This window comes from Schistosoma haematobium, chromosome ZW (genome assembly GCF_000699445.3).
Source record: "Schistosoma haematobium chromosome ZW, whole genome shotgun sequence".
NCBI classification, from domain to species: Eukaryota; Metazoa; Platyhelminthes; class Trematoda; order Strigeidida; family Schistosomatidae; genus Schistosoma; species Schistosoma haematobium.
In genome coordinates this window covers 49,778,451-49,805,795 of record NC_067195.1, presented here as the reverse complement: position 1 = coordinate 49,805,795, position 27,345 = coordinate 49,778,451, and the positions used below count along the sequence as shown (strand labels likewise).

Below are 27,345 nucleotides of genomic sequence, written 5' to 3'. Positions count from 1 at the left end.
GAACTTTCATGTAACGTCTGTAGATACTCATTTTGCGCAGAAAAACAAATAGTTCTTAATGTCATTTGTCGATGCATTGGATGTTTAAAAGTTGCTCAAATACTTGGCGTTTTATTCATAGAGGTCGTCTGAATTAAATGGTTAAAGAAAATCGAGTTGTCCAGTCCGTTATGGATTTTAATAGCTTCATAATAGATGTTGCTTTCTAGTGATTCAGTCATCAGCAACATAGCGAACCTGGCACAAATTTACATTGGTCCAAGTAACCACATCTCATTAACACATCTAAATGAAATGAACAAAATAAATATCAAGGTTGGGAGAGTATTATTAATAGTATCCTGTGATAGTAAAAGATCAAAAATAGCAAATATACGGTTCGAGTCTACTGAAAGTATGTTTAGAATAAAATAATGCTTAGTGAAAAAATGTCAACAAATTATTCAATATTTCTGTTTTCATACTTATTTAAAACATTCAACTTATTAGATAACTCCATATAATAATTTTTTCCCTGATCGATTAATGTAGACTAAATATCTCTTCATCATCAAATAGCTTATCAAAACAACCAGACATTCTATTTTCATGTATTGCATTATACCCGTATGAGTCGAACGTATCTGGCGATTTGAATCTTTCTGTTGGTGATTTGATTAGAGTTTGTGTTATAAAGGATGATTGGTGGGAAGGTATTTGTGAACGAACTAAACTCAAAGGTTTATTCCCAGCTAATTATGTTCGTAAACTAAGCAGTGAGGCAAGTGATGCGTACACCTATTTGTTTTTTTAGTATAACTTTTTTGTTTATTTATATCGTTTATTCTCTTTTTTTCTTCAAAATTGGGACTGTTCTTCTTCCTGTGTTTACTTGTATCTTAATTCACCTTATTGTTTAATAACAATTGCTACAAATATATCTAACTAACAAAGTCAGTTATACATTGCTGATGCAAAGTTTGACAACGATATAAGTTGAGATATATTACATCAAAGCACAAGATGATCAACATGATGAAGAAGTATAGGCTAATTGGTTAAGTATACAATTTTAAATTAAGCCATGGCATAATAATAGAAATTCATTTTATTTTGTGATTTCCCCTTAGCTCCTTATAACGGTATTCGTAGATTTCGTAACAATAATAAAAGTGATTTTAATCAAAACTGTGAATTCACCCCAAGGCAATGATATTTTGATAGCTGTCTCTATCTGAACACATAATTCTGGTTTTATTTTTTAAATTATTACTTGTTCAGAGAGACGTGAAGAAACTGCATTACTTTGTCTCTTGAGAATATTGAAGGATTGGCAAAAGTCAATAATATGACTGGTATCAGCTAAGTACTGAGATATCATATCTTTTTAGTCTAAAATTCTTTAGAATGGGCCTAGAAATGTGAATGTTTGCTCTTCTTTCTGTCCTTTTTAAGTATTCACTTTGGCACTTACATAATCATTGATAACTGCAATTGAAGGAGGTATTGAGAAAAGACAATCCTGTCTATTTTTATCGTAAGAATCAATCATTTTCACAATTTTTAAATTATACCCACAGGGTGTGAATGAATAGTAGTTCAGTTAACTTCCGAAACACAGTGCTAAACTTACTAAATTGTTTTAAGTAATATACACTTATTTTTTATCCAAATTACAATTCAAGATTTATTAATCTTACAAACTAAGATTTGTGATTTATCTAGATTTAATATCTTAAACAATAATTTAAGTGGTCAGATTCTCAAGCAATATATCCATTAGTAGTTACTCTCCAGTTCAAAAACACAAACAAAAATTAATATTTAGAACAGAATGCATTCCGTGGTGTGTGCTACTTACGTCGACAAATATGAGTAGTATGTAACACCAATGTGAAGTGGAATGCCTGGCACCAAATAAAAGAGAACGGGAACAGATAGTGATTTCTATGGAAATGAAGAAACAACAAAGTCTGAAACAATCAATTGACATTTTGCAAATGAAGTGTTGAATGTATGGTATTTATATTTTACCACATACCTCCATAATTTTGTACTCACGTATACTTGATTGCCCCCAATTGTATTCTTGTTCACTACAATCCTATCCTCTTTTTTCTCTACACAACTATTTATGTTCTATCTCTATTAATTTGTAAATAATTTTCGTAATGTATTTTTCTTTTTCATTAAATAGGAAACACGGTTGATGGAAGAAAAGTTAGATATAAGCGGATCGACTATTAATCAAATGGAACATAATAACACAATTGTAAGTTAACGATGCATTATATAAAATTTCTTTTCATTCCATTTGTAAGCGTAAAACACAACTACTGTTAGGAAGCGAATTTTTTCTGGATTCAGGAATGATGGATACTATTATATCTGGAGCTTATATTCTTGCTATACCACTTACTACTTGAGCACTCGAATGTTAGAATCCTCCAAGTCGCAAGTTAGAAAAGAGAAGACAAATGAGAAGGGATTTTATTCCAATCAGTGTCAAATATCGTACAAAACCCTCAGGTATTTATAGTTTTCAGTTAAAACGAAATCATCATTACAGTCGTCCAGTCTGCATACAGTGGTATTTAGCATTTACCCGATAGGGAAGTTACACGTTGAGATTCTGAAATGTCCTTCCAAAAGATGATTGGATGGAATGTCTTCGGTTCTTTTTGAGCTTCTTAGAGCCTCCTTGAGTTCACCTGGGAGCTGTCTTCAGGGATACATTATTGTATGCATAAATTCGAAGATAAAGATATCCATTTTCTTTCTTGTCTTATGAAAGTGTTCACAGGTTATTGTGACCTTTTTAATTATGTTGAGATTATGGGTCATCTTAATCAACTGGGTTATTGACAACGTTACCTTTTAGATAAGATCACTAAGAATAACTAACTTCGTATGCTGCTACAAAACTTCCCTATCTATAGTGAACTACTTGTTTGTTAAAGAGTGCATCGACAATGTATCTTGACGAGTTGCATTTCAAGTCAGATTTTTATATAAGGTTTTTAGACTGTTTCTTTTGGAAAACAGAGAAACAGATTGTTTACTTCTTAGTAAATTTTATTGACAAATATAAATTAATTACATTCGGTCTTTGTGAATCGCTACACAGTTTAGTTATTTTGTGTTATACTTTTCAATGTACTTTACTGTTATATCTTATAATAGAATCCTCCATCTCTATCAAAGATAATTCCTATATCATCGCCGAAATTGATGGAAGCGAATTCTAATAATTGTATGGCTAATTTACTTTCTTCATCAAATACATCTTCGACTTCATCATCTGGTGTTATTGTATGCACTCAACCGGAGTTCGCTCGAGTAATTGCACCATACAAAGCTACTTCAGCTGGTCAACTAACTCTTCAACCTGGTCAAGTTGTGCAACTTCGTAAAAGATCACCTCAAGGCTGGTGGGAAGGAGAGTTACAGGTAATAAGCAAACTGTCGAATAGATTTGTTAAGTAGACGTTTCTTGTATTCTGCCATATATATTGCTATTTTTAATTGCTAAGAATTTATAATTTAGGATGTCGAGTTTTATTTCAAGCCATTTGACTGATATAATAATAATATTCCTCATGCGTCACATTTAGCACAAATTTTTGAAGATCGAGCGAAAATATAGTATCATTTTTGCCATTTCACTGATTTATAATTCATCAAACGTTTAAGAACAGTGATTGACATACTCTTATTGTTACATCAGGAATTAGTGCAGTAACATTCCATATTCGTAAATGACTCTCTAGGTAAATAGTCAATCTCTAAAATTGTCAGACAAAAGTTATCATCTGTAGAAGCATATTTATGTCAACCTGCTATAAATAAAAATTAGATTATAAATCCAACATTTAGTTAATGCATAACGTTGTACCATGGATTATTAGTTTCCCTTAAAAGTGTAACACATCTGAAGTAGTGAAAATACAAGTGATTGGTTTATTAAAAGTTGTTAATTTTCACCTTTTGAGTAATAAATACACCAATTGTAAACAGATAACGTTTTATGTGTTTCTTTCGATCATTAGGTTCTCTAATAATAATTTAAACTGTAGTATTATACATATTGAACCGTAGAAAATTCATGTTTCTCTACATTACACTGATCGTATTCATAAACCTAGTTCCACAACTTAATGTTCGTCGTTTACCATAACTCTCTTCCATGATCAAAGTAAGCAAGCTGCATGTGGTTGAACTACATCAACAAATGTCTGACATTGTCATTAAGCTTGTCTGCTACCAAACGTAGTAACTTAACTAGCCATCGTTTAATTAGTATGATGAATTTGGTTTTCACTTCAAATAACTTGAATTTTTGTTTTGTTTATTGCTGAATTATTTTATATTCCCTTTGGATGTACTTCTACACATAATCTTGTCTTCAACAGTCTCTTTTTTTACCATCTATCTCCAATTAATATTCATTGATAAAGCTATTTTATTTTAATTTGGTCGCATAAATGTTTTTAAAAGTTGCGAATATTGACTTCACACTGTTCAGTGGTTGAAAGTAGTCCACATGAAACCCTGAACCTAGATTTCGTGCTAAACCAGTAAAATACATTTATCAATAACTTAACGGTAACTATTAGTTAAGTCGCTTTGGTATATCTCTAAATTCGATAATATGATTGTTTTTTACTATTTTATAAAATATACAATAACCGCTTCGTAAATTGGACTAAGCTCATCAAGGTTAGTAATTCCTCCATAAATAATCGTCTAGAAAACATAGTTCACTGATTTGCTTGTAGCACGGTTACCTTCAAATACAATTAATCTGTCATTACACTTACTTGTCTGTGAATAAATGAAAAAAGATTTTTCAAATAAATGTAATTTAAAATTCGCCTATTTACTGTAAATTTATAACCTTTATTTCCTCTATCGACACATAAGTATAGTTGATGGTTAATTGGCTCTTGTAAGCTGACTAATCACCGTACGTTATAGGAATAATATGAAAGAGTTTTGTTAATACAATCTGAAAATTGATAATTTAAAATATATATGTTACTGTGCGAATTAATAAATTTAAATTCGAGTGATATTTTATGTATTTTGAATTCTATTCGTCATAATGATTGTAAATAATTATGAACAGAATGGTTCCGGAATCTTATTGCTAAGTGCTGAGTGTTATCGCAGCTCCAATTGATGTCATGAAAATTACCAAGAAAGATAATATCATCAAAGCAATAATTTACATAAAAAAGCCAGTGCTCAAGTTAAAATCGAATAAATTTTAATAGATAAAACAACTAACCAAGTCGATTGACAAAATCAATGCATTTTAAGACACCAAAGCTTTTAGTCATAACTGTTGATATTGAATGATTTTCACTGGTGTAAAGGTAATAAACTTTTCCTGGGTTCTATCTATCTGTCTAGTTTGCGGGTGTAGAAGTTTTATACTGGGATAAAGCACTTATCCAATGCTATATAAGATTCAATAATTCTGTAACAACGATGTTATTCCGTGACTCTATTTATAAAATTCCCAGTCAAATGTGTATCACTACGAGTTACATGCAGTTAAGAAATGCGTTGTCAAAGGTGAAATTAAAGACCACAGTGTAACCAGTGGGATCCACCCTCTGTCTTTCTGTAACACTAAGGAATGACCTGAAATCTATCCATTGTTTCATGATTTTGTTTAGAATTGTTCACATTAACTATTTTTATGTATTCAACTTTTCTTAGATAAAATAGTGTTTAAATACTGTTCGATTCGTTTTTCAAAAAACGGGTAACGTCATCGTAATATATAAATAATAATCGTATTTTACTGTTATCTACATTTTTCCAAACGAAATTACTTTTGGTAAATCACAAATAAGTAATGGTTTGTACAAGTAATGCTTTAATTCACCTTCGATTATTTTAAAATCTTCTGATCAGAAAGATATTCTGAACATTTCGTACAAATTCATATTATTAGTTTACAAGTTGTTATTATTTCTGTCCATGTTTTACATTATATCTTCATAGCAGTAATCTACTTGTAAGTGACATGAAAGAAAAATTATAAACCAACTTGTATGTGGTTATCGTATTGCTTCATTGAATTAGTTTGAACACATCATTAAGCTCTGTTTTATTTAATAGACAACACTTTTCCATGCTTTTCCCTTATCAAATAAATTGGCTTAAAATCAGATTTGATATAATTCCATTATTGTGATGCTTTTAGTTTCAATTCATTCAGTGGTATAATTTGTAAGTTACTTCGACTGTATATTGTTGTAGAGTTCATGTCGACTGATAAATTGTACTAAAAAATCCTCTGTTATTTGGAATTCAGTCCTGGTTTGTAATTGTATATTCCATATATTTCATATCCCTTAATATTTCCGTTAATTTAAATATGCCAATTTAGACAAATAGGCTGATACTAAATGTGAAAGACCAAATAGTAATTTCGATGCAATTTGCTCAGGATGGCCATGTTTTAATAGAGACTGATCGTTTGCAGTCCGTAACTTGAACGGTGAAAAAATGCAAGCGATTATAAATAATGAGCTGATAGTTTCCACCTTAGTGTTTAAGTTTTCTCATTCGCACTCATTAAGTCTCATGTACGAGCCCTTCTCTACCTTCTCCGGCAACCGGACAGTATGCATTATCCTCACACTTAGAGTATGCTTCACACTCAAATACCTGATCGATGAGTCTAATTATTTTGTTATTTCTACAAAGGATTGCGCTTCTCTGTAGACAACAAAAACGTTTTCACTAGTCCATGTGATTAGTAATTAATCATCCCTTTTATTAATAACAGTATGCTTTTAACACAATATGAACAATTCAGCTAACTTTTTCATTTATTTACTGTTCTTTTTTCTGTTTTTCTCTCCTTTCTATATGTTAAATATCTAAATTACCTTGTTTCGCATGTATAATTATTTGTTTTGTTGGCTTATTTCATAACTTATATTTCCATACTATGTTGCCTATTCTTTTTTTCAATCAACATGATTATTCTTGTTACGGATAATTGGCGTCAAGGTGCTCTCTGGATCAAATTTAAACTTGATTGATAACGAAGATTAATTGCTTATTGATTAATTGGCTGTTATCAAATTTATCATGAATTGTTATCTGCAATCTATTAGCTGCTTCTCTTGATAAATTCTATGTCTTTTTTCATCCTTGTCATTTCCCTGTTTTGATTTCAGTTATTTCAATTATTTAGTCTAGTAACTATTTCCTTACCGGTATTTATGAACTGAAACAAGTTGAAGATATGAGAAAATTGAGCATGTCGAGATAAATTTGTCTTATATGATTTCGTTTTATTGCGTATGTGTGCGTGTTACTTTCTCAACACTTGGTCTGAACCATTTTTTCTTAGATTGCATTTTTATGCTAATCTTTCGGTTTTTCTTAAAATCACATTCTTATTTTGCATCATTCACAGAAAGCATAGAAACTGCTTGTACGGTGGTAACATGTTTTTTGATTAAAATTAATTGAATTGTTTAATCTTCGTTAGCTACACATATATGTCCGAATTAGTCTACATTTTTATCGTTGTTCCATCATCATCATTGTATAATCACTATATGTGACTTATTGATTTAGGTATTCTACTATTGTTCATAAGTGCTCACATGTTATTACTTGCTTTGATCATTTCATTTTGTTTTACGTGACTCATCACAGTACACAAACGTGTACGTTATTCCTGCGTTGGATTCGTTGATTGATTACTTTTGGATTTTCTTCCATGTCAAACACCGTTTACTGTTAAAAGCGCTAATAAATATTCCGTTCATGGCGTTGTAGTTTAATAGTTCAAACATCAGTCTTTCAACTGATTAGTTTGAAGTTTGAACTTCATTCAGTAAATCTGAGCTATGCTGTCGAGCCGATGTTGAACGTTCGAATATATTCCAAGTCGATCATTTTATTGTTTAACTGGCATTGAAAAGATGTGAATTTAATAGTCGTTCACATCAAGATAAATTTAAGTAAGGCGAACGCGATCATGTACTTAAAAATGTTTGAATGTTAGGGAATACGCTCATATATCAATGTCGGAACGAGATGGAGCTAAATGTATGCCTAGAAACGTTAGATACATTAGTTGTTAACGTTAAGATGTTAGGGTTAGAGAGCCACAGATAAATTTACGAAGTGAGTTATATAAAATTAATATATACTCCTGAAATCTTTTCATTCTTAACAAGATATCATTCATGTATTTTTGCTGTTGTTTCACCGGCAAAAGCTATTTAACCTCTGAAGCTCGGCCCGGAGGTATAACTGAATTTCATTCTTCATTGCATTTACTTTGATAGCTGTAAACGTCTCGCATCTAACTGTCTTCTGGCTATTGACCTTCAATTTCTTTTGCCAGCTTCTGCAGATCATACTCGTAAAACATACAGTTCCTCCTCTCAGTGTGTGGTGGTTTAAAAAAAAATCTCACTAGCCTCACATGAGTATGTTTTAAATTGACTGGTTAAAGAAATGGTTATACAAACTAATACCTACTACGTATGTTCACAGTATACCCCTTTCTGATACAATTGTTCCCTGTTACAAATAATGATACATTTCTTTTTTCTACAGTTGTAAATCTGTTATCTTTATTTCACTTTTTTCTAATCACTACTTTAGTTTATCGCTCTTATTCTAACCAGTCCCCTTCCTAAATATATATTAAGAATGATTTTAAGAACGAAGTATCTTGCTTGCCAAATCTTCAACAGTTCTCCATAATGATGTATTAAGATCGGTTATACAGTAACTTTTGATGTTACGGTTTTGATTAAATCCAATACAATAACCACATACAAGTTAGTTTACTTTTAATATACATAGTTTAAAGTAGATCTGTCTTTATGAATTTCCATCTCATCATAAAATATTATACTTTAAACTGTTTGTAAATTAAAAATCATTCATTTAGAAACTAGTCGTAAGTTCTATAAAAGTCCAAATGGCAGTTTGTCTAGGAATTAGCTGATCATTTATGATAATTATTTAAATGTATAACGTTTCAACTTATTTCCAAACATCATGTTTAAATCTTTTCAATTTTTCATTGATACATATTTGAAATAAAAACTTTCTTTAAATGTCTTAAAGGTAAATGTTATTTATAATATGCGGTTTCCGAGAGAAAAAACAGCAATTTACCAGTACTTAAACTTTTATAAAACAAATCATAATCTTACATTCATCAGTTTCATAAAGATTTATGCATAAATAATTCATCTCATCTGAATCTTTTCAACAAAAAATGTTTCCAGATTGTTAAATAAGCACACATTTTTTGTACATTCCATATTCTATTTTATCTTTACAGTTACAACAATTTAACTGGGTTGTACCAAATATTGGGTATATCCTTTGAAATCTAGTTATTCTCATGAAAATAAATGAAACATTACAAAATTAATAAATAACCGTTTCTATTAGATGATTTAGATATGTGTAGGGTAATCTTGTGTTTGGAGTATTAAATAAACATCACTTACTGTTCTAAATCATTACATGTGTCAAATAGACAGTCTTTTCCCCTTTTATATCTTAAGTAATTATCATAGGATTTCATCTAACAACTTAAAGTGATGTGTATTAATATTTGGCTTTTGATTGGACTGAAACATTTATTCAATTGGTCAACTTTCCTCTTTCTACTGCTACTCTTTACCTATGAATAGTGATTTTATACCATAAAGCTGGACTTTTTTTTATCATCTTAGCTTAATTTAAGCAAATAATTTGCATTCGTTTCAAAATGTCATTGATATTTTTAATGTACTTATGAGTTCACTTTATATGCATATACAGTAATCATTTTATGTATTATTTTCTAATTGATAAATTGCCTATTTCTTTTTTAACTATGGTTACGTGTATATATAATTTCAGTGCTAGCTTTCTTATACGGAGAGTCCTATGTTCGTTTCTATTACAATCTGTCATTTTGTTTATCTCTACTTTTTATATAGCAAAGAGGTCATATTCGTCAAATTGGTTGGTTTCCGGCAGATTTCGTTCGACTTATTACACCACTGACAGTGAATGGATCGTCTAATTCATCTGGTAAGCGTTATTTTGTTATTATTTTTTTTGCTTTCTCCTTAGAACTGCCTACCGTTTAATCTTATTTCCGTGAATCTTCATTGTCAAGATGTAATAGTATCTCTGTTATAATTACAGTAGCTGAATGAAGCATTAAGTGATCATTTTATATCATAACAACTTTGAACATTACAGTCTAGCGTAGATTCGTGAATTCATTTCAACTTACTGGGTGTCATTTTGAAGATGTTATGACCAAGAGATGTGGGATGTTCTCAGATATTAATCAGAATCGTGTTTCCCTCTATATGTTCATAATATTATGTCTTCAGATGATGCCTATTTAAGTAACCTTTATGTGACGTCTGTTTTTCGATCTAGTTATATCATTCTAAAGATACTTTTCATCACTATTTTAGTAACTTTCCTAATAATCAATATTTATGTTATACAACTCGATAACTGAGTTTACATTCTCTTTTCAATAGTTTTTTTATGTGAGGAGATAGATAACAACCCTTTAAATTTAATTGAACCGGCTTGAATTTCTAAAATTTATGAATACAATTTCAATTGATTCACTCATTTTATGGAAACAATCTAAGTATAAATCAACTTAAAATAGAATGATGATTTATCAAGAATTCATTGTTTAATATGAAATGGATAAGTGTATTTGTGTATACTAATAGACATATGCATTCAATAAATCCAACAATTATCTCATTAACAAAACTGCTTATTAAATTCAATTACACGTATTTTCGAAAGATAATCAGCACATGCAATATAGAATGATGTAAGCCTAAAGACTTTTGATTATAAATGTTTTCGAAGTATTGGTCGCGTATTGTGTATCGACGGAGTTAATTTAAATAAAGCTCGGAGCAGTCAAATGGAAGGGATGACATTAGTTGATGAAGTCCTTGACTGTTGAACTGAACGGCGTAGGTGAATGGAGATTACCTGTCTAGGTTCCGCTCTATAACTGCGATGAGTGGTTCGACAGGTTCGGTGAATACTCAAAAACGTCCACAGTCGGGGAGATTTGTCGTGATTCCCATTATTGCTTTATACATATCTTTCCACCCGTTCTTTTAGGACCATTTTCTTAAATCTCCATTCTTCCTTAACATCATTGCTGGTACAATTCTTTTTTATTTAGATTCGTTTTGTCGTTGTAATGTAGTTTTGCCAATTGCCGCTTGTGATTCTCTCTTTAATGATCTATCACCTGTAATTATTATTTTGTTTTCAATTTATGTCCTCAAAGATCAAAAACCTTTATCCAAACTAATAAGTACCACTAATAATCAAATTGAAAATACTCCAACTAGTTTAAAGGCATTAGCATCAAAAGCGATTACTACATCAAATTCTGTTAATGATAATTCTGTACAAAGTCAGCAAGCACAATCAAATCGTGTGGAAATGATGCAAACTATTTTTAGTTATAAAGCTGTTCATGCAGATGAGTTAACATTTGAAGAAGGTGCTATTATTACAGTACTCGGTCGAGATGAACCGGAATGGTGGCGTGGTCGACTTCAAAATTCCGGAGCAGAAGGACTTTTCCCTGTTAATTATGTACGTCCATACAATCCTCCCTCACAGACTGAAAAATCTTCAAATTCCGTGAATCAACGTCCTGTTGTTCCTGCACAAAGTGAGCTAATATTTTTTATGAGATGTGTTTCAGATGGATATTCTTCACAATACAATTGCTTTACATTTCGCTTGTTCTTTTTTTCGTGGTCCTGTTAAGCAACTATGCTGCTTAAACTTAGTGTGAAAATTATCATTCTAGCATACGTTTATATTCCTAACTACTGATATCCTTAATATAAGCACTGTAGTCTTTATTCTTTCGTAACACCTGTTATTCAACATTTAGGTCACAATTTAGAATTCTCTCCATCTGACATATTCGATCAACTTATCAGCTATCATATATGCTGATTGCAGCCAATGGATTTCATTTTTATTGATCGACATTTAATAATCTGTGATTTCCAATGACGTAAATGTTAATTTAGCAAATCTTACGTATTCTTATGTTATTGTTTCGCGTCTTAATGTGGAAGACTTTACTTCGAACATTTATTATTTATATGTCTAATGTTTTCCGTTTTCGCTGTTGTAAATTTAAGTTTCTTTAACTATTTTCCAGCTGATTTAAATAATTTTTTTCTCGTCGATGTCTAGTTACACATACTAATCATTGACGACCGCTATCCTTTCAAATTATTTAGTATAAATCGATAGAATTATCAAATAGGTAACCAAAAAAGCATTGTTGTTACTTGTTGCTAAGATGTAAATTTTCCAAGGGGTTGATTTTAAAGTTAAAATTAACCATTCTTTGTTAGTGTTAAAACTCACTCCGATGAATGCTTACGTATCTTGAGGAAATTTCACTATAACATTCTTCACATGAATAGTATTCTTTCACGATAATATATCTGTATCAGAGACTACTCACCTAGTTAAAATACTTCATTTTGAAATCCTTTTTGGTGAATTTTCAGATCCAAATATACTGATACATTTGTTTTATGTTTAATATCTATAGACAACTGTCTAAAACCACCCACCTAAACTTCGCTTTGTTATCAAGACACTAATGATTCCCAACGAACTAAAATCTGTTTTCATTAAACTTGTAGTTATTCACATTTCTGCAGCATCAACTGACACTTCATCATTTACAGTAATCAATCACGTTTTTCTTTGTGAATTTGTACATGTGCAATATGCTGAAATCCATATAATCATACTCAAACCATGTATTATAATTATTAGGTATAAGAGACGAAGTAGGTCAATCAATATTGAAAACCAATTATCATCACAAATTTGAAACAGTCATAAAGGGTGATGTAATTGAAGCACCCCTAATCAATTATCACTATCAAGTCTACCGAAAAAAAATTGCTAACTTACCAAATATTGCCCCTATTCACTAAATACACTAAAAAATGCGTAATCCTGACTCATTACTAATTTTATTCTAGTTTAAAGATCACAAACTGCTTCAGTAAACTTTTAATTTATAAATAATAGTGATTTAATCATGCACCATTCATCACCGTACGATAAATAGATAAAGTCATTTTATCACTCCATGACTGCAGATATGTTTGTTCTAGAGAGTATTGGCTGTAAGATCTTGAGTTTTGACTGATCTTTGTTATATTCATCTTTTTTCTGAAAAAAAAACGGTTTCAAGCTTCTATGTGTTTCTCAATATGGATTAAATCATAAATAGGCTCTAGTTTATTGGCTAATTTTATTTGTTTAAGGCTAACAATATAATTTGTATGTGACCATATTATTGATTGCATATTCGTTTCGTCAATTTACCTCCATCTTTATGTGAAATTTAATTGTTTCTCATCTATATTCTTGTTTTTGTAATACATTGTATGTGTTTTTCAAATCGATACATTTGATTGTTTGAGGTGAACTTAATTCAATGATTCAGTTTTTCTTATTATTTGACTGTATCATACTGACAGTGTATATCGCTTGTCCTTTCATCAATTAAATGTTTATGTTACACAGATAGATTTAATGGAAAACAAAACCGATTTTTGGTAGGCATTATAATACAGTAGCGTCATGTCCGAACTATAAGTATTGAATCTTAACCTCCCACTCGGTCCCTCTTAGTCAACGTTGCTGCTAGCTTAACATGGTGGTTAGGTTTACCTATCGTGAAGGACCGATTGGGCTATATTTCCTCAGACAACCAGCATAACAGCGATACTGCCTCCCCACAAAGAAGGGTGGGGTTAGAAAAAGTTGACCCTAAAAATACACACCTCACCTTATCCCGCGGATTTCCGTCTCCGGCGGTAAGGTCCAAACAAGTACGGAGCTAGAACGAAAATTCACAAAAAGGTCGTGTGTGACCAACCTCAAGCAGTTGTCCCTTGGGCACTGCGGTCACTGATACGTCTTGTCGATGAATTGCTATATACGATTCCTAAGCTATTTCGGTAACCCGCAGTCTAGAACTACACAGCGAATCGAACTCCAGAGAGAAGACACAAGTATGAAAGAAAATATTTATCCCAAGGTTCATTCTTGTACAGAAAATCAAGGGTATTTATAGATGTTGGCGTCTGTTAAATCAACATCATATTTTCAGCCTATTCGTTAACGTCATATTATGCTACCGACCAATAATAGCACGCCACGCTTGAATTCTCGAACGTTCCATCGTACTCTGATTGGCTAGGATCCTTCGGCTCCTTTTGGGCCTCTGGAGGCTCCGTTGAAGTTCTCCGGAAGCCGACTCAACACCTTCCCCCGAATAAGATTTCTTTCTGGGATCTACTTGTAGTTTGACGACTGGGTAGCGACGGCGTCCCATTATTCTTGTCGTTTTCCTTGTCCAAGGCATCTTTTCAGTGTTCCTGGGCATTTGTGGTATTGGTGCATCTAAGATTAAATCCAACGGGAAGTCCGGCCGGTTACTTCGAGTCTGCACCGTCCTTTTGTCCTTAAGGATTTGATTTACGTGTCGTATACATGTCCCAAAAGCTCCTCGAACTCTGTACAGAACTCTTCCCAGTTTTTGCACAACTTCTCCCGGTTCCCATCGGTTCTTCCCGATGTGGGATTTAATGTAAACTTTGTCGCCAAGATTGAAGTTCCGGATACTTGGATCGTGACTGCGCTCATCCACTAATTTGGATGGCAACATGGCATCGAAGACGGTTCGAATACGCCTTCCGAACATGGCTTCCGCGGGAGACTTGCCGTCTAGAACATTCGGGTTCGGGGTGGATCTGTAGGATGTCAAAAATTTTGTGATCACCTGCCCTGTCGTCCCTTCGCCTCCCCCTTTCAATAGGGCTCTTTTCAATGTATCCACGAAGCGCTCTGCCTGGCCATTTAATTGAGGGTGATACGGTGGAGATCGTATGCGTGCAGTCCCATTAACGTTGCAGAAGTGCTTGAATGATTCTGCAGTGAATTGTGAGTCGTTATCGGTCACTAAAGTCTGCGGGACTCCAAAGCAGCTAAACAGGTCGGATAACTTGCTGATTGTTTTACTGGCTGTGCAGTTCATCATGGCGTAGATTTGTGGCCATTTTGTGAGCGCGTCTACCATGACTAGATACATTCTTCTTCGTATTGGACCGGCGAAGTCTGCATACAGCCTCTCCCAAGGACTATTCGGCTTTTCCCATTGTTGCGGTTCACACTTGTTTGGACTTTTGGCTGCTTGTAGGCACGATGAACAATTGCGGCATCTTGTTTCAATATCTTGATCCATCGTAGGCCAGTATGTGTAGCTTCGAGCCAATGCTTTCATGTTATTGATACCAGGATGACCGCTGTGGAATTGTCTCAGAACCTTGTACCGTAATACTTTTGGAACAATAATTCTGTTACCAAACATAATACATGAGTCGACCATCATAAGTGAGTCCCGTCGGCGAAAATATTGTAGCATTTCTCCTTGAAAACGACGGTTCGGCCACTTGGTGAGAAGATAACCACTAACCTCTCTTAAAGTCTTCTCATTTTCCGTGGCTTCTTTGATGGCCTTGAAAGTAACTGGTAAACCATCAGCTGCGTCTTCCAAAACTCGATGTACCTCTGTTTCCGTCTCGATTGCTGCCACCAAAGTGTCTTCTTTCTGTTTTACTTGTGAACTAATCAGTCTAGATAAAGCGTCAGCTTGTCCAAAGTCAGTAGTGGGCTGGTACTTGATCTTGAAGTCATAACCCAAAAGTGTAGTTCCCCAACGTTGCAGTCTGTTTGCAGTGTATACAGGTATACCTTTCTTCGACCCAAAGATGGCTAGTAATGGTTTATGGTCAGTTAATAGGGTGAACTGACGTCCAAATATCATCTTGTGAAATTTCTTGACAGCGAAGATAATCGACAATGCTTCCTTCTCGATCTGACTATAGTTACGTTCTGCTGACGTTAACGATCTAGCCGCATGTGATATCGCTTTCTCGGATCCATCTGGCATGATGTGAGAAATAACTGCTCCAATGCCGTAGTTTGAAGCGTCTGATGCCACTACAATGGGTAAAGATGGATCGTAATGGGTGAGCAGCAGATCCGAGACTAGCACTTTCTTGATTTCATCGAAAGCGGCTTGGCAAGTTGCAGACCAACTCCATTTTACATTCTTTACCAGAAGGTTATTCAGGGGGGCACGTAATTGATGAAGGTTCGGAATAAAAGCTCCATAATGGCTAACTAGTCCCAAGAAGGATCGTAGTGTGGGGACATCCGTCGGTCTGTGCATAGTTTTCACTGCCTGGGTATTCTCCGGATCTGGTCTTCTTCCATCTTTGTCGATTATAAACCCAAGATAGCGTACTTTTTGCATACAGAAGTCACATTTCTCTGGACGAAGTCGAATTCCATATTCGGCTATTCGCGTCAGCACCTGGTCAAGCTTCTTTTCTAAGTCTACTCTATCTACTCCCATAATTATTATATCATCTAGGTAAGCTGCAGCACCTGAAACATTTTGTAACATAGCATCCATTATTTGCTAAAATATGGATGGGGCCGTCTTGACTCCGAAGGGTAATCGATTATACCGGAATAGACCCTTGTGCGTGTTTATGGTAAGCAGGTTTTTAGACACGTTAGCAACAGGGATTTGTAAATAAGCTTCTGATAAATCCAACTTTGCAAAAAGCTTACCTCCGTTCAGTTTAGCAAAAAGATCTTCAGGTAAGGGTAATGGATACTGATGAGTTTCTAAGGCTTCATTCAACCCGGTTGAGTAATCGGCACATAAACGAACGCTACCATTGGTCTTCTTTACTAATACTATCGGTGCGGCCCATTCTGAGAAATTCACTGGTTCAATGACACCTAGTTTCTGAAGTCGTTCTAGTTCTTGTTCAACCACTGGTAGAGCAGCATATGGTACGGGTCTCCTAGGTCGAAAAACGGGAGTAGCTGCAGGTTTTAGGGTTAACACTGCTTTGGCCTTGGTACATTCCCCCAATCCTTCTTAAAACACGTTTTGGTGTCTTTGTAGCATGGCATTTTTCTGGCTCCATTCTGAGGTGTTGTCAGTACTGACTCGTCTGCAGATACTGTTAATAGAATAGTCTGCTAGTTTAAGTGTTTCTATAAGATCCAACCCCATCAAGTCGAGTGCTGGCTTCTTTGTAAGATATACTGTTGCATTTGTTGTTACAGTACCTTTAGAAACAGTGCATGGCACTTCTCCAATAATATTTAACTTCCCCCCCCCCAGATGCACTGCGTGCTATAGCGTTCATGTTCCATAGTCCCAAGTTTTCTAAGAAGTATTCTGACTTTTGAAGCATCATCCAGTTTGCAAAGATCTATATAAAACAAATCTTCATACTTCTTAAACCATGACTCAAAGGTTACACCTGCTACACCATCAAAATTAAATTCATGGATGGCGTTAATGACTGAATCAGTATGTGATACTTGAGATTCACTAGAAGCAGGGTTTCTCTCGGACAGGCAGAATTTCTGCATCAGGGTTTCCATGATTCTAATTTGGGACTCTTCAAACCTCTTTTCTTGACGCACCATATAGGCTTCTAATTGCTCCAAGTAAATATTCATTGTAGTTTCCATCCCATCCCTGTCGCCACTGATACGTGTTGTCGATGAATTGCTATATACGATTCCTAAGCTATTTCGGTAACCCGCAGTCTAGAACTACACAGCGAATCGAACTCCAGAGAGAAGACACAAGTATGAAAGAAAATATTTATCCCAAGGTTCATTCTTGTACAGAAAATCAAGGGTATTTATAGATGTTGGCGTCTGTTAAATCAACATCATATTTTCAGCCTATTCGTTAACGTCATATTATGCTACCGACCAATAATAGCACGCCACGCTTGAATTCTCGAACGTTCCATCGTACTCTGATTGGCTAGGATCCTTCGGCTCCTTTTGGGCCTCTGGAGGCTCCGTTGAAGTTCTCCGGAAGCCGACTCAACAGTCACACTCTCAGGTCACTAAGATCACCTTTAATTCAGTTTCTTTTTCAGATACCTCCGGAAGAGCCCTTCCACGGCGTGAGCAACGTGAAGAGATAAACCCTCTCATATCCGAACAGCACTTTAGATCACTATATTCATAATCCATCTCCCTCTTCAATTCTTATTATTTCTCCTACATCGACTGTCAACACTAAACTTCCTCTTTAGACATCCTCCTCAAGTGCTACCATAGCCAACGATTCTAGTGCGCAAAACACTACCGGGTCTACTGAAACCTCACTCCAAACTATACATTGGAGACTTTAACGTACACACCCTGTGTCAAATGGGCCAACAGGCCTCCTTGGTTAAAACCCTAGAATCTTGTACCATTGATGTATGCTGTGTCTCGGAAACATACAGGATTCTAGTGTGATCATCCACATGACCTAACTTCGCCAAAACTGAGAACCGATGAGATGCACCCTCCGTGTACCTGGCGACCCGATGTCTAGTTCTCGTGTACTGGTAGGTGTTGGCATGGCACTAAGTACGAGGGCAACACAAGCACTATTAGAGTGGATCCCCTTCAGCAGTCACCTATGTACTGTTCGACCAAACGGCTCTATAAGAATTCGGAAGGATAGGGACACATCGTTGCCTTTCTGTCGTTTCTGTCTACGCTCCCATTGTCTGCAGCTCGGATGAAGTGAAAGATGACTTTTAAAGAAAGCTATCTGAACTTCTTCACAAAGCTAAACACTCACACATAGTACTCATAGCAGGTTACTTTAATGCCCACGTAGGTAGCTTAAATCAAGCACAAAGACATTTGGGTGGGTATTTTGGTATTCCGGCTCAGCGAACATATAATTGTAGCCGTCTGCTGCAACAATCGTTTTTTAGCAAACAATAATTTTAAGCGTAAGGAGAGAAATCGTCTAACATGCCGCCCGCCTGCACCAATCCAACGATACACTCAGATAGACCGTTTTGTCATCAGTCATCGTTGGAGAGAGTCGATAGATTGTCGCTCATTGTGTAATACCTGCTTGGACTGCGATCATGCTCTAATACAGGCACGCATTCGCTTGCACCTCACTGGGCCTCGAAAAGCCACACTAAGAATTGAATTGAGTGACGAGAAAGCCAAAAGTAGATTCCGGGAACAACTGAGGTCACACTTAAGTAGTTCTGAAAACGAGGCTGACTCAGATGTTGCTTGGAAAGATATACAAACAGCAGTGACATGTATTAGTGATTTAAACCAAAAAGTTACAAAAAACCAGTGGATTTCTTCTAAGTCTACTGCACTGATGGATTCTCGTAAACTCATCCCATCAGACTCTGAAAACGATGATGAACGAAAGCAAATCAGATCTAGGTTAAGCAAAAGTCTAAGGAGCGACCGTGAGCAGTGGTGGGCATCGAAAGCAAAAGAGATGGAAAAGGAGGCGGCTGTAGGTAACACCAGACAGCTCTTCAGACTCATAAAAGAAACTGGAACTAAAAAGTCAAGTGTAAGTGAGACTATCTCGGAAAAAGACGACGCTCTTATCTGCTCCCAGCCCAGACGTTTAGAAGGATGGGCAGAACACTTTAAGGAACAGTTCAGCTAGCCTTCAGCTACTCTACAACTACCCTTCATTCCCAGGCAGTGTGAATGGAACATTAAAGTAGGTCCCCCAACTCTAGCAGAAATTCATAAGGCTACAGTTAATCGGAAACGAGGAAGGGCAGCTGGTCCAGATGGATTGGCTCCAGAGGTCTTTAAGGATGATGGTTTAATTTTAGCGATTAGGTTGACTAATATTTTAGCTAAAATCTGGGAGTTGGACGTTATCCCATCTGACTGGTCGCAACCGCTTATTGTCCTGATATGTAGGAAGGAATAAAAATCGTCTTGTGTCAACCATGGAGGGATTAGTTCAACTAATATAGTATCTAAAATACTAGCCTCGATAATTATTAGACGCTTAACTAAGACTCGTGAACTGCAAACACGAGAAACTCTAGCTGGCTTCAGACCTGGTCGTGGCTGCATTGACCACATATTTACCATTCGTCAGGTTCTAGAACACGGGGATGCTTATCGGCGTCCGACAATGGTGGTCTTTCTTGACTTAAAAGCAACATTTAACTCTGTAGATCGCTAGATTCTGTGGCAGTGTCTGTCATTGAAAGGTGTACCTCAGAAGTACATAAACCTTGTGAAGGCTCCTTAGTCGAACACTACTAGTCGAGTCAGAGCTTATAGTGAACTGTCATCTGCTTTTGCAACCTCTAGTGGTGTCCGTTAAGGCTATCCACTATCTCCATTTTCGCTCAATTTCATCATAGACCTACTGATGGAAACAACGCTCTCGTCGACTAAATTTTCTGGCATTGGTCTCCTAACAGGAGGCCTACTTATCGACTTAGAATACGCAGGTCACATAGTCCTGTTTGGTGAAAACGCCGATAAGATGCAGAGTCTTTTGGTAGCATTGTGCAACAATGCCAGGATGTTCGGAATGCGTTTCTCTCCCTCTTAATGCAAGTTGTTGCTTCAGAACTGGCCTGCGTCAACACCTGAACTAAGGATAGGGAGTGAAACAGTCGAGCGCTTCGACAAATTCACTTATTTCGGAGTCTGATCAGCCCTAATGGGTTGGTGTCTGACGGAATCTTAGCACGGATTCGAAAAGTTCGTTTGGCTTTTGACAACTTACGTGACCTATGGCGAAGGTGAGTTATCTGTCTATCAATTAAGGGGCGAGTATACTGTGCAGCATTTCGATCTGTTCTACTTTACGGCTGCAAAACGTGACCATTAAGAGTGGAAGATACTTGTAAGTTACTAGTGTTTGATCACAGATGTCTTAGAAATATTGCTCGCATCTGCTGAGATCACCGGGTAGGTAATAGTGAAGTTAGGCGTATGGTATTAGGGGATGGTCGTAAATCAGTTGATGAGGTTGTAAATGTTCATCGACTCAGATGGTTAGGCCACGTGGTACGTATGCACAACCACCGGTTACCACGACGCACAATGCTGACTAGTGTTAGAGACGGTTGAAGAAAGTTAGGGGCATCAGTTCATAAAATCACTAGTCTGAGCTATGTTGGCAGATACATACTTTTCGTTTGGGGTCCGCGCGACTATCGTGGTTGGAGACTGTGTGATATGGCTCAGAATCGATCACAATGAAGTACGTGTATACACTCTTTGTCTTCCCTTAAACGGTGAGACTAAAATTACTTTATAGCATTCTTCCTAATTCTTTTTTTCCTGTTCTATATCCTCGAATGTAAGCCTAAATTTAACGGCTGGGAATAAACCCCACGTTGTTAAGTCATCTAAGTGTATCATAGTCAGTAATAAGGACTATGTTTCCGTTTGTTTAGTCACTCAATTGTACATATTTTGGGATAATTTACTGGAAGTACGTCTTTCTGTGTGTTGTAATTTTTTTCCATCTTGACTTAATGCGTTTTACTTGAAGGGTCATTAGGATGATGAAGTAATATCTCCGTCGCAGAACACTACTTGTAGGAAGCAATTTCCCTCAGATTCAACTCTAAGCTAATCTCTAGACTGTCGAGTACAAAGTCTTGGTTTAGCCAAAGTCAGAACAAGCAAGCTATTTGGCTAGATAAACTTTATCTGTTTCTAAAACATAAATTAACATCGTTAGTGTACAAACAAACAGTACGGTCTATTAATACAGGGAAAAACAGAGACAAATAACATACCGAACAGTAGCCAGAGAATAGGAAAAATGAGTCAACAAGACAATATTGTTTTACAATGAACATTAAACTGTGATTGGTTAATAAAGTGATACAGTCGTACAAGGTCAAAAGGAGTTGATGTGGTGGTGGGCGTTTCCCTTGTTATTGGTGGGTTCGTATATCAATCACATTTTACACTACTTTTTTCATGTTAGCCAGCAAAATTGAAAATAAAACTGTATTCTGACTCAATTATACTCCAAGTGCGTTATTTAAATGAATTCAACCGTTATTCTAGTGAATCTGACAATATTACAGTGTCTCATCTTTAGATATTCAAGTTTTGAATGCTTTTTGGAGATGTGTTCTTTAGACTAGGCGGTTTGATCTCAAAACTTTTATTGTCTTTTGAGACATCATCGCCAGCACATGTCTTTGAAAGAAACGTAGCGAACACAACATCTCCGAAATCCCCATTCTTTGATATGAATATTCTCCATTTTAAATTACATTTTTATCTTATGAATCAGTTACATCCATCTATTGGTCGTGTATCGTTGAGTTTATTTAAAGTCGGGTGGTTGGCTTATTCTACTGATTCCGTCAAACCAGCTCTTCTCATTTGAACTCTGTAGTGTATTTGACGTATTATTTAATAGATTTTTTTTGCGTGTATAATGTTTTATTATGTCAGTATCAGTTACTGCAAGTACAATCAGTACAACAGTATTATTATACACATAAATCACTTTATTAGTAGATAACGCGTGATGAAAGACGCACATCAATCGGAACATAAGAAATTCAGTGATTTCATTCATTTTTGTTGATTATCACAAATTTATCACTCAGTCCTGCCCTTTCCCACAGTATCTAACATTTTCTCAATGAGTTTTATTTCAGTTCTCTCAATGTTTTTTTTGTTTTGTTTTTTATTGATTCTGTATTATCTATATCTTGCTAAATTCGAATTCAATCCTGTGATCTCCGTAATTTCTCACTATCTGTCTATGTATTTGTGTAAATCCGCCTTACATCAATCAACATTGACTCCTGGTTAATACTTCTATATGAATCACACGTCAATATGCGCTGATATTGTAATGGTAATTCATATATATATATATTTTTCTGTTATTTAATGCAATGATTGTAATTTTGTTTTTTTTCCTCCGAAATAACAAACTATAAATCCTTCTAATTGAACATACAACTTATCTGCTTGTACCCTTATACTTTCTGTTTGCTTTGCTCATGTTTTCTTTTTTTATCAACTTGTTTCGGTGTCAATGTTTGTTAACCTAATTATATGTATATGTTTGTGCACGCTAACCACTCTATGATATATACTTGCATTATGCGTTACTAACCATCTAATCTATATTTTGTTAAGTAATTAATACAGATCATTGATAACTGGATGTATTCATTGATATATATATATATATATATATATATATATATAGTTATTGGTACTTATTGTCACTTATTATTGTTCTTATTGTCGTCGTTATTTTGGTCAGTTGCACACTTCCATTATTGTGGTCACCGTTGTAACAACCCGTTTCATCAATAACATTGCTTTTTGCACTACTACTACTACTACTTAGATATGCGCTGTTCATTCTTCTTGGTCTGTTGTTTTTATTATTCTTAATGTATTTTGAAAGTATCAAAAATAATGAAATTACCAAAGAATATTTTTATTTTTCATTCTCTCTTATTTCAGCTGTTTTGTTCGATTTATAAATAGGATGATTTCGTTCATAAAATGCACAGCCACATAGATTAGTTGTTCAGTTATTGTTTGCAAAACAATTAAAGTTTCATGGTGTATACACAATGTGTAACTTATCTATGCTTATATATGAAATAGTTGTATATATGAGATGTATGCATATATATATATATATATATATATATATATATATATATATTCTAAAGATTTATGTTTGTTTTGATGAATTCTGCATGATTGTTTATTAAAAAATGTTGTAATTTTATCATGTCGATCTTTTAAAGTTGTTAGATCTCATCTTTGTTGTTATTTTTTTCTCGTACAACAGTACAAAATATACTACTTCTAATCAATGCATTGTATACTACGGTTAATGACATTATTATTATTATCATTATTATTAATATTACTGTTATGCTAATCCAAATGACATATTTCTTTATTTCAGCTTCAATGTGTAAAAATTTTTATATTTAAAGTAGTATGAGAAAAAAATAATAATAGTAATTATTATTCAAAATGAATACTCTTCTTTACTATCCTCTGTTTAGCAGCAAGGAACTATAAAGTGTAAGATTGCTTGTTCATGACACTGACAACTCTGACACTTCTACTATATCCGTGAATTGTGAATTAAGTACCTACATCTTTGATCACAGACCCCCATCACCGGATACAATAAACCACTTTTAGAAAAGAACATTTAGTGAACATATTATATGTGAGGATTTAAATGATATCATTGATATATAATATAAACATCATACTCGGTGAATATTTTAGTGGCTATCCGGATTCAATGACTCAATGGATACTCCCTTGGTGTTCAAAGTAAAAGACATTGGATTCCAGTCTCTATGTGAAAATCAATATAAGAATGGAAATCCATCCTGCTGATAAGTCCCAGTTACGACTAAACTTTCGTTCTGGATTCTAGTGCTGACCATAGTTCATCTATTCTATAAAACGTTTGCTGAACTTTTAATTCATAATAAGTTATAAATTGTTGCGACAAAGCTAGCTCTTCACGTTGTCTGTTTTAACGGTTATTGGGTTTCATTGGATTTTGTGCCATTTTACAGTAAAACGTATTAATATTTTATTGTCGTTTATCTTTATTCCCCCTCTCATTGTATTAATCCTTAAATTTACCTATTTAATTCCTCATACACTTTAATGTATAGAGAAAATGTAATCCATATCTCAGCCAATAAACATTATGCTAGACACAGGAATAACTGTCAAAGTTCTCATATTTTATTTGAAGTTTGCATTTTTAAATTTGAATCGGTCTGCACTAAGAAGGATTTAACACACAAGACATTGATCACCACCCAGTGATCAATCAATTGTAAAAAATTAATGTATTTGTGTAATTAACTAGTGATAAAATAATGACACATCTGTAATATCCCAATAAATGGAAGGTAGATCGCTACTTCAGAAAATAAATAACCAAATTAGTCGGTTAGTCAGTCGCAACATAGGAGCAGGCACTGAATTAAATTACTACACTATTTAAACTTGTGTTAGTTTAATTCACTCATTAATTTTCTCACTGAAAGAGCAATCTTAGCCATGTTCTGTTATCTATATCATTAGGCTATGACAAATATATAATTATTTAGCATTTATCTAATACCAAGTTTGTCTTCCCCAGTTAGTTGTTAAAAGGCAAGCTCAAAATAGATCGTAATGATTGAAACAAAACATTTAGTACAATGAATAATTTTCTCTGTAGAAATTAGATAATTATTTATTTATACCTACGCTCAAAAGAATTATCAGCAATTATAAGCTTCTACTACAAAGAAAATCTGGCTTTTCTGTACTGTATTTTACGGATACATTCCAGTGACAGGTTGATTGCGGAAATTAAACAAAAAGTCATAAAAATATATTTTTTATGAACCATAGTTTTTTTTCAGCAATCATCTCATCGGTTATCGAGACAACTAACAAAGTTCCACCAATCGATACTCCTACTAAATAATGTTTTTTTCATTAATTGACCATTACTTGTGTAATTTTAGTACTGTCTTGTCACATTAGCAAATATCAATACCGTCAAGTATTTATATGACCAAGCGAAATGATATCTTTACACTAAAATAGTTTCCATGTATTAGCAGTTCTCATTTCCAGTTGTTGTTTTTTTTTCAAAATAAATAATCGAATCTCTTTTACCTATTTGTTGATCGGTTTCCTGAAGTTTTGGTGAATTTAAATTTATTCACAATTTTATACTTACGTAGTTATCCCAATATGTGATTGTTTGTTCTGTTTTTGCATTTTTTTTTCCATTAGTTTGATGTCATAAACTAATTTATCTCATTTATATACACAGGTTTGTGTTTTTATTTGACCTGATCTTCAGAATAGATGTTTGTGCTAATCGCAGCTACTAATATTCAGTCGTTTGTTGCCGAGGTTACTAACATTATTGACCATATTATATCAATTTTATTCATTTCTTTCCGCGTTCTTTTTGTGGAGTATTATCTTTTTAGGCTTTTTTTCTCACTCTAAAAGTGATATATTTGTTGTGGTGATTGTTTGTTTTTTAATTGCTGAATGAATCAGTGATTTCGCCAATCACGTAGTTTTTGTAGAGGATTATTCAAATGATAAACTGTATGTAGTTTTCCATTTATACACTAGTATTAATTATAAACTGTTATATGGTTGACCTTTATAGCTCCTAATTCATTACTCATAAGAATTAGTTGTGCTGATTACTAAGTAATCTCGAATTTAAATGTAGACTTTGTCAACTCTTTCCTAGTTTTCGTTTTAATACTTGAGGATTATTACTTGTTTTCTGTGCATCATTCATCTTATGTCATCCATTATATCTTACTTAACTTTCTTCTATTGACCGATGAACTTCATGAATAAGTGTAACATAAAATGACAGAGACATCGAATGCAGATAATCAACAATAACTATGTAAGATAAGTTATCGTTTTATTTGTTTTGTAAACGAAATTAACAATTAGATAATTTTTTCAATATTTTAGATTTTAATTATCTTTAGATATACTTTCCAATTTCGTCTTAGGTATTTCGTACAATTTTTCTACTATTTTCAGTATTATTTTTATGTATTTTTCATCTTAAGTGAATACTGATATTTCTAGAAAACTACGTGAACGTGATTTTGCTATTGAAGAACTTATCAACACTGAATTAGCCTACAATAATAGTCTTATTGAAGTGAGAGATGTAAGTTTGTTCGAATTGCTTTTTTTGTCTCCATATTTTATTTAAATGGTCGAAACTGTTCATATTTATATTTAATTTGTGTAATATGTGAAACATCTAAGTTTACAAGTTTAATCGATTTCACTTCAAAATTGACCATATCCTTTGTTGTAATTATGTGATCTTACTAATATGTCATAAATAGTTAAATGTTAACTGAATGGTCATTGTCATGCGTCAATGATACTTTTCTGAATTTCAATACTGGTTTTTTGAAATTTTGCTGCAGCAAACTATTATGTGGTATATTTTTTTACATGTTAATATACACAATTGATATTAATTGATGTTAAAGCTAAATGAACTGGTATTCATGATAAAATGTACATATGAATTAGTTTCAAAGCATCACTTTACAATTAAAAATTAATAAACACAGACTATATTTTGTTACACTGTTATTCATTTCTGTTTGTTCTTTAGTGAAAATCACGAGTAGCTTGTTAATTAATCAATGAATCAGTCGCATATTTCATAGTTATTTCACTGCATTAGTTAAATACGTTAAATGTCTATTAAGTCATATGTGCAATCCGCTTATAACACTTGATTTATTTTATCTTGGAATAAGACGATGTTATCGAACACAACACAAAGAACTATGTTCCATATTAGATTTTAAAAATAAT

General features: G+C 34.0%; 1 protein-coding gene across 1 annotated transcript in view; it reads left to right on the top strand.

Moving 5' to 3' along the window:
- ITSN1 (Intersectin 1 (SH3 domain protein)) overlaps positions 1 to 27,345 on the top strand; it is a 76,366-nt gene that overhangs the window by 28,171 nt on the left and 20,850 nt on the right. Inside the window, exons 6-10 of the mRNA XM_051211647.1 lie at positions 532 to 760; positions 2,177 to 2,251; positions 3,163 to 3,429; positions 7,012 to 10,062; positions 11,315 to 26,677. Of these exons, the coding sequence (XP_051071731.1) occupies positions 11,473 to 11,805 (333 nt within the window). The 5' untranslated portion in view covers positions 532 to 760; positions 2,177 to 2,251; positions 3,163 to 3,429; positions 7,012 to 10,062; positions 11,315 to 11,472 and the 3' untranslated portion in view covers positions 11,806 to 26,677. The remainder of the gene's footprint in view (positions 1 to 531; positions 761 to 2,176; positions 2,252 to 3,162; positions 3,430 to 7,011; positions 10,063 to 11,314; positions 26,678 to 27,345) is intronic.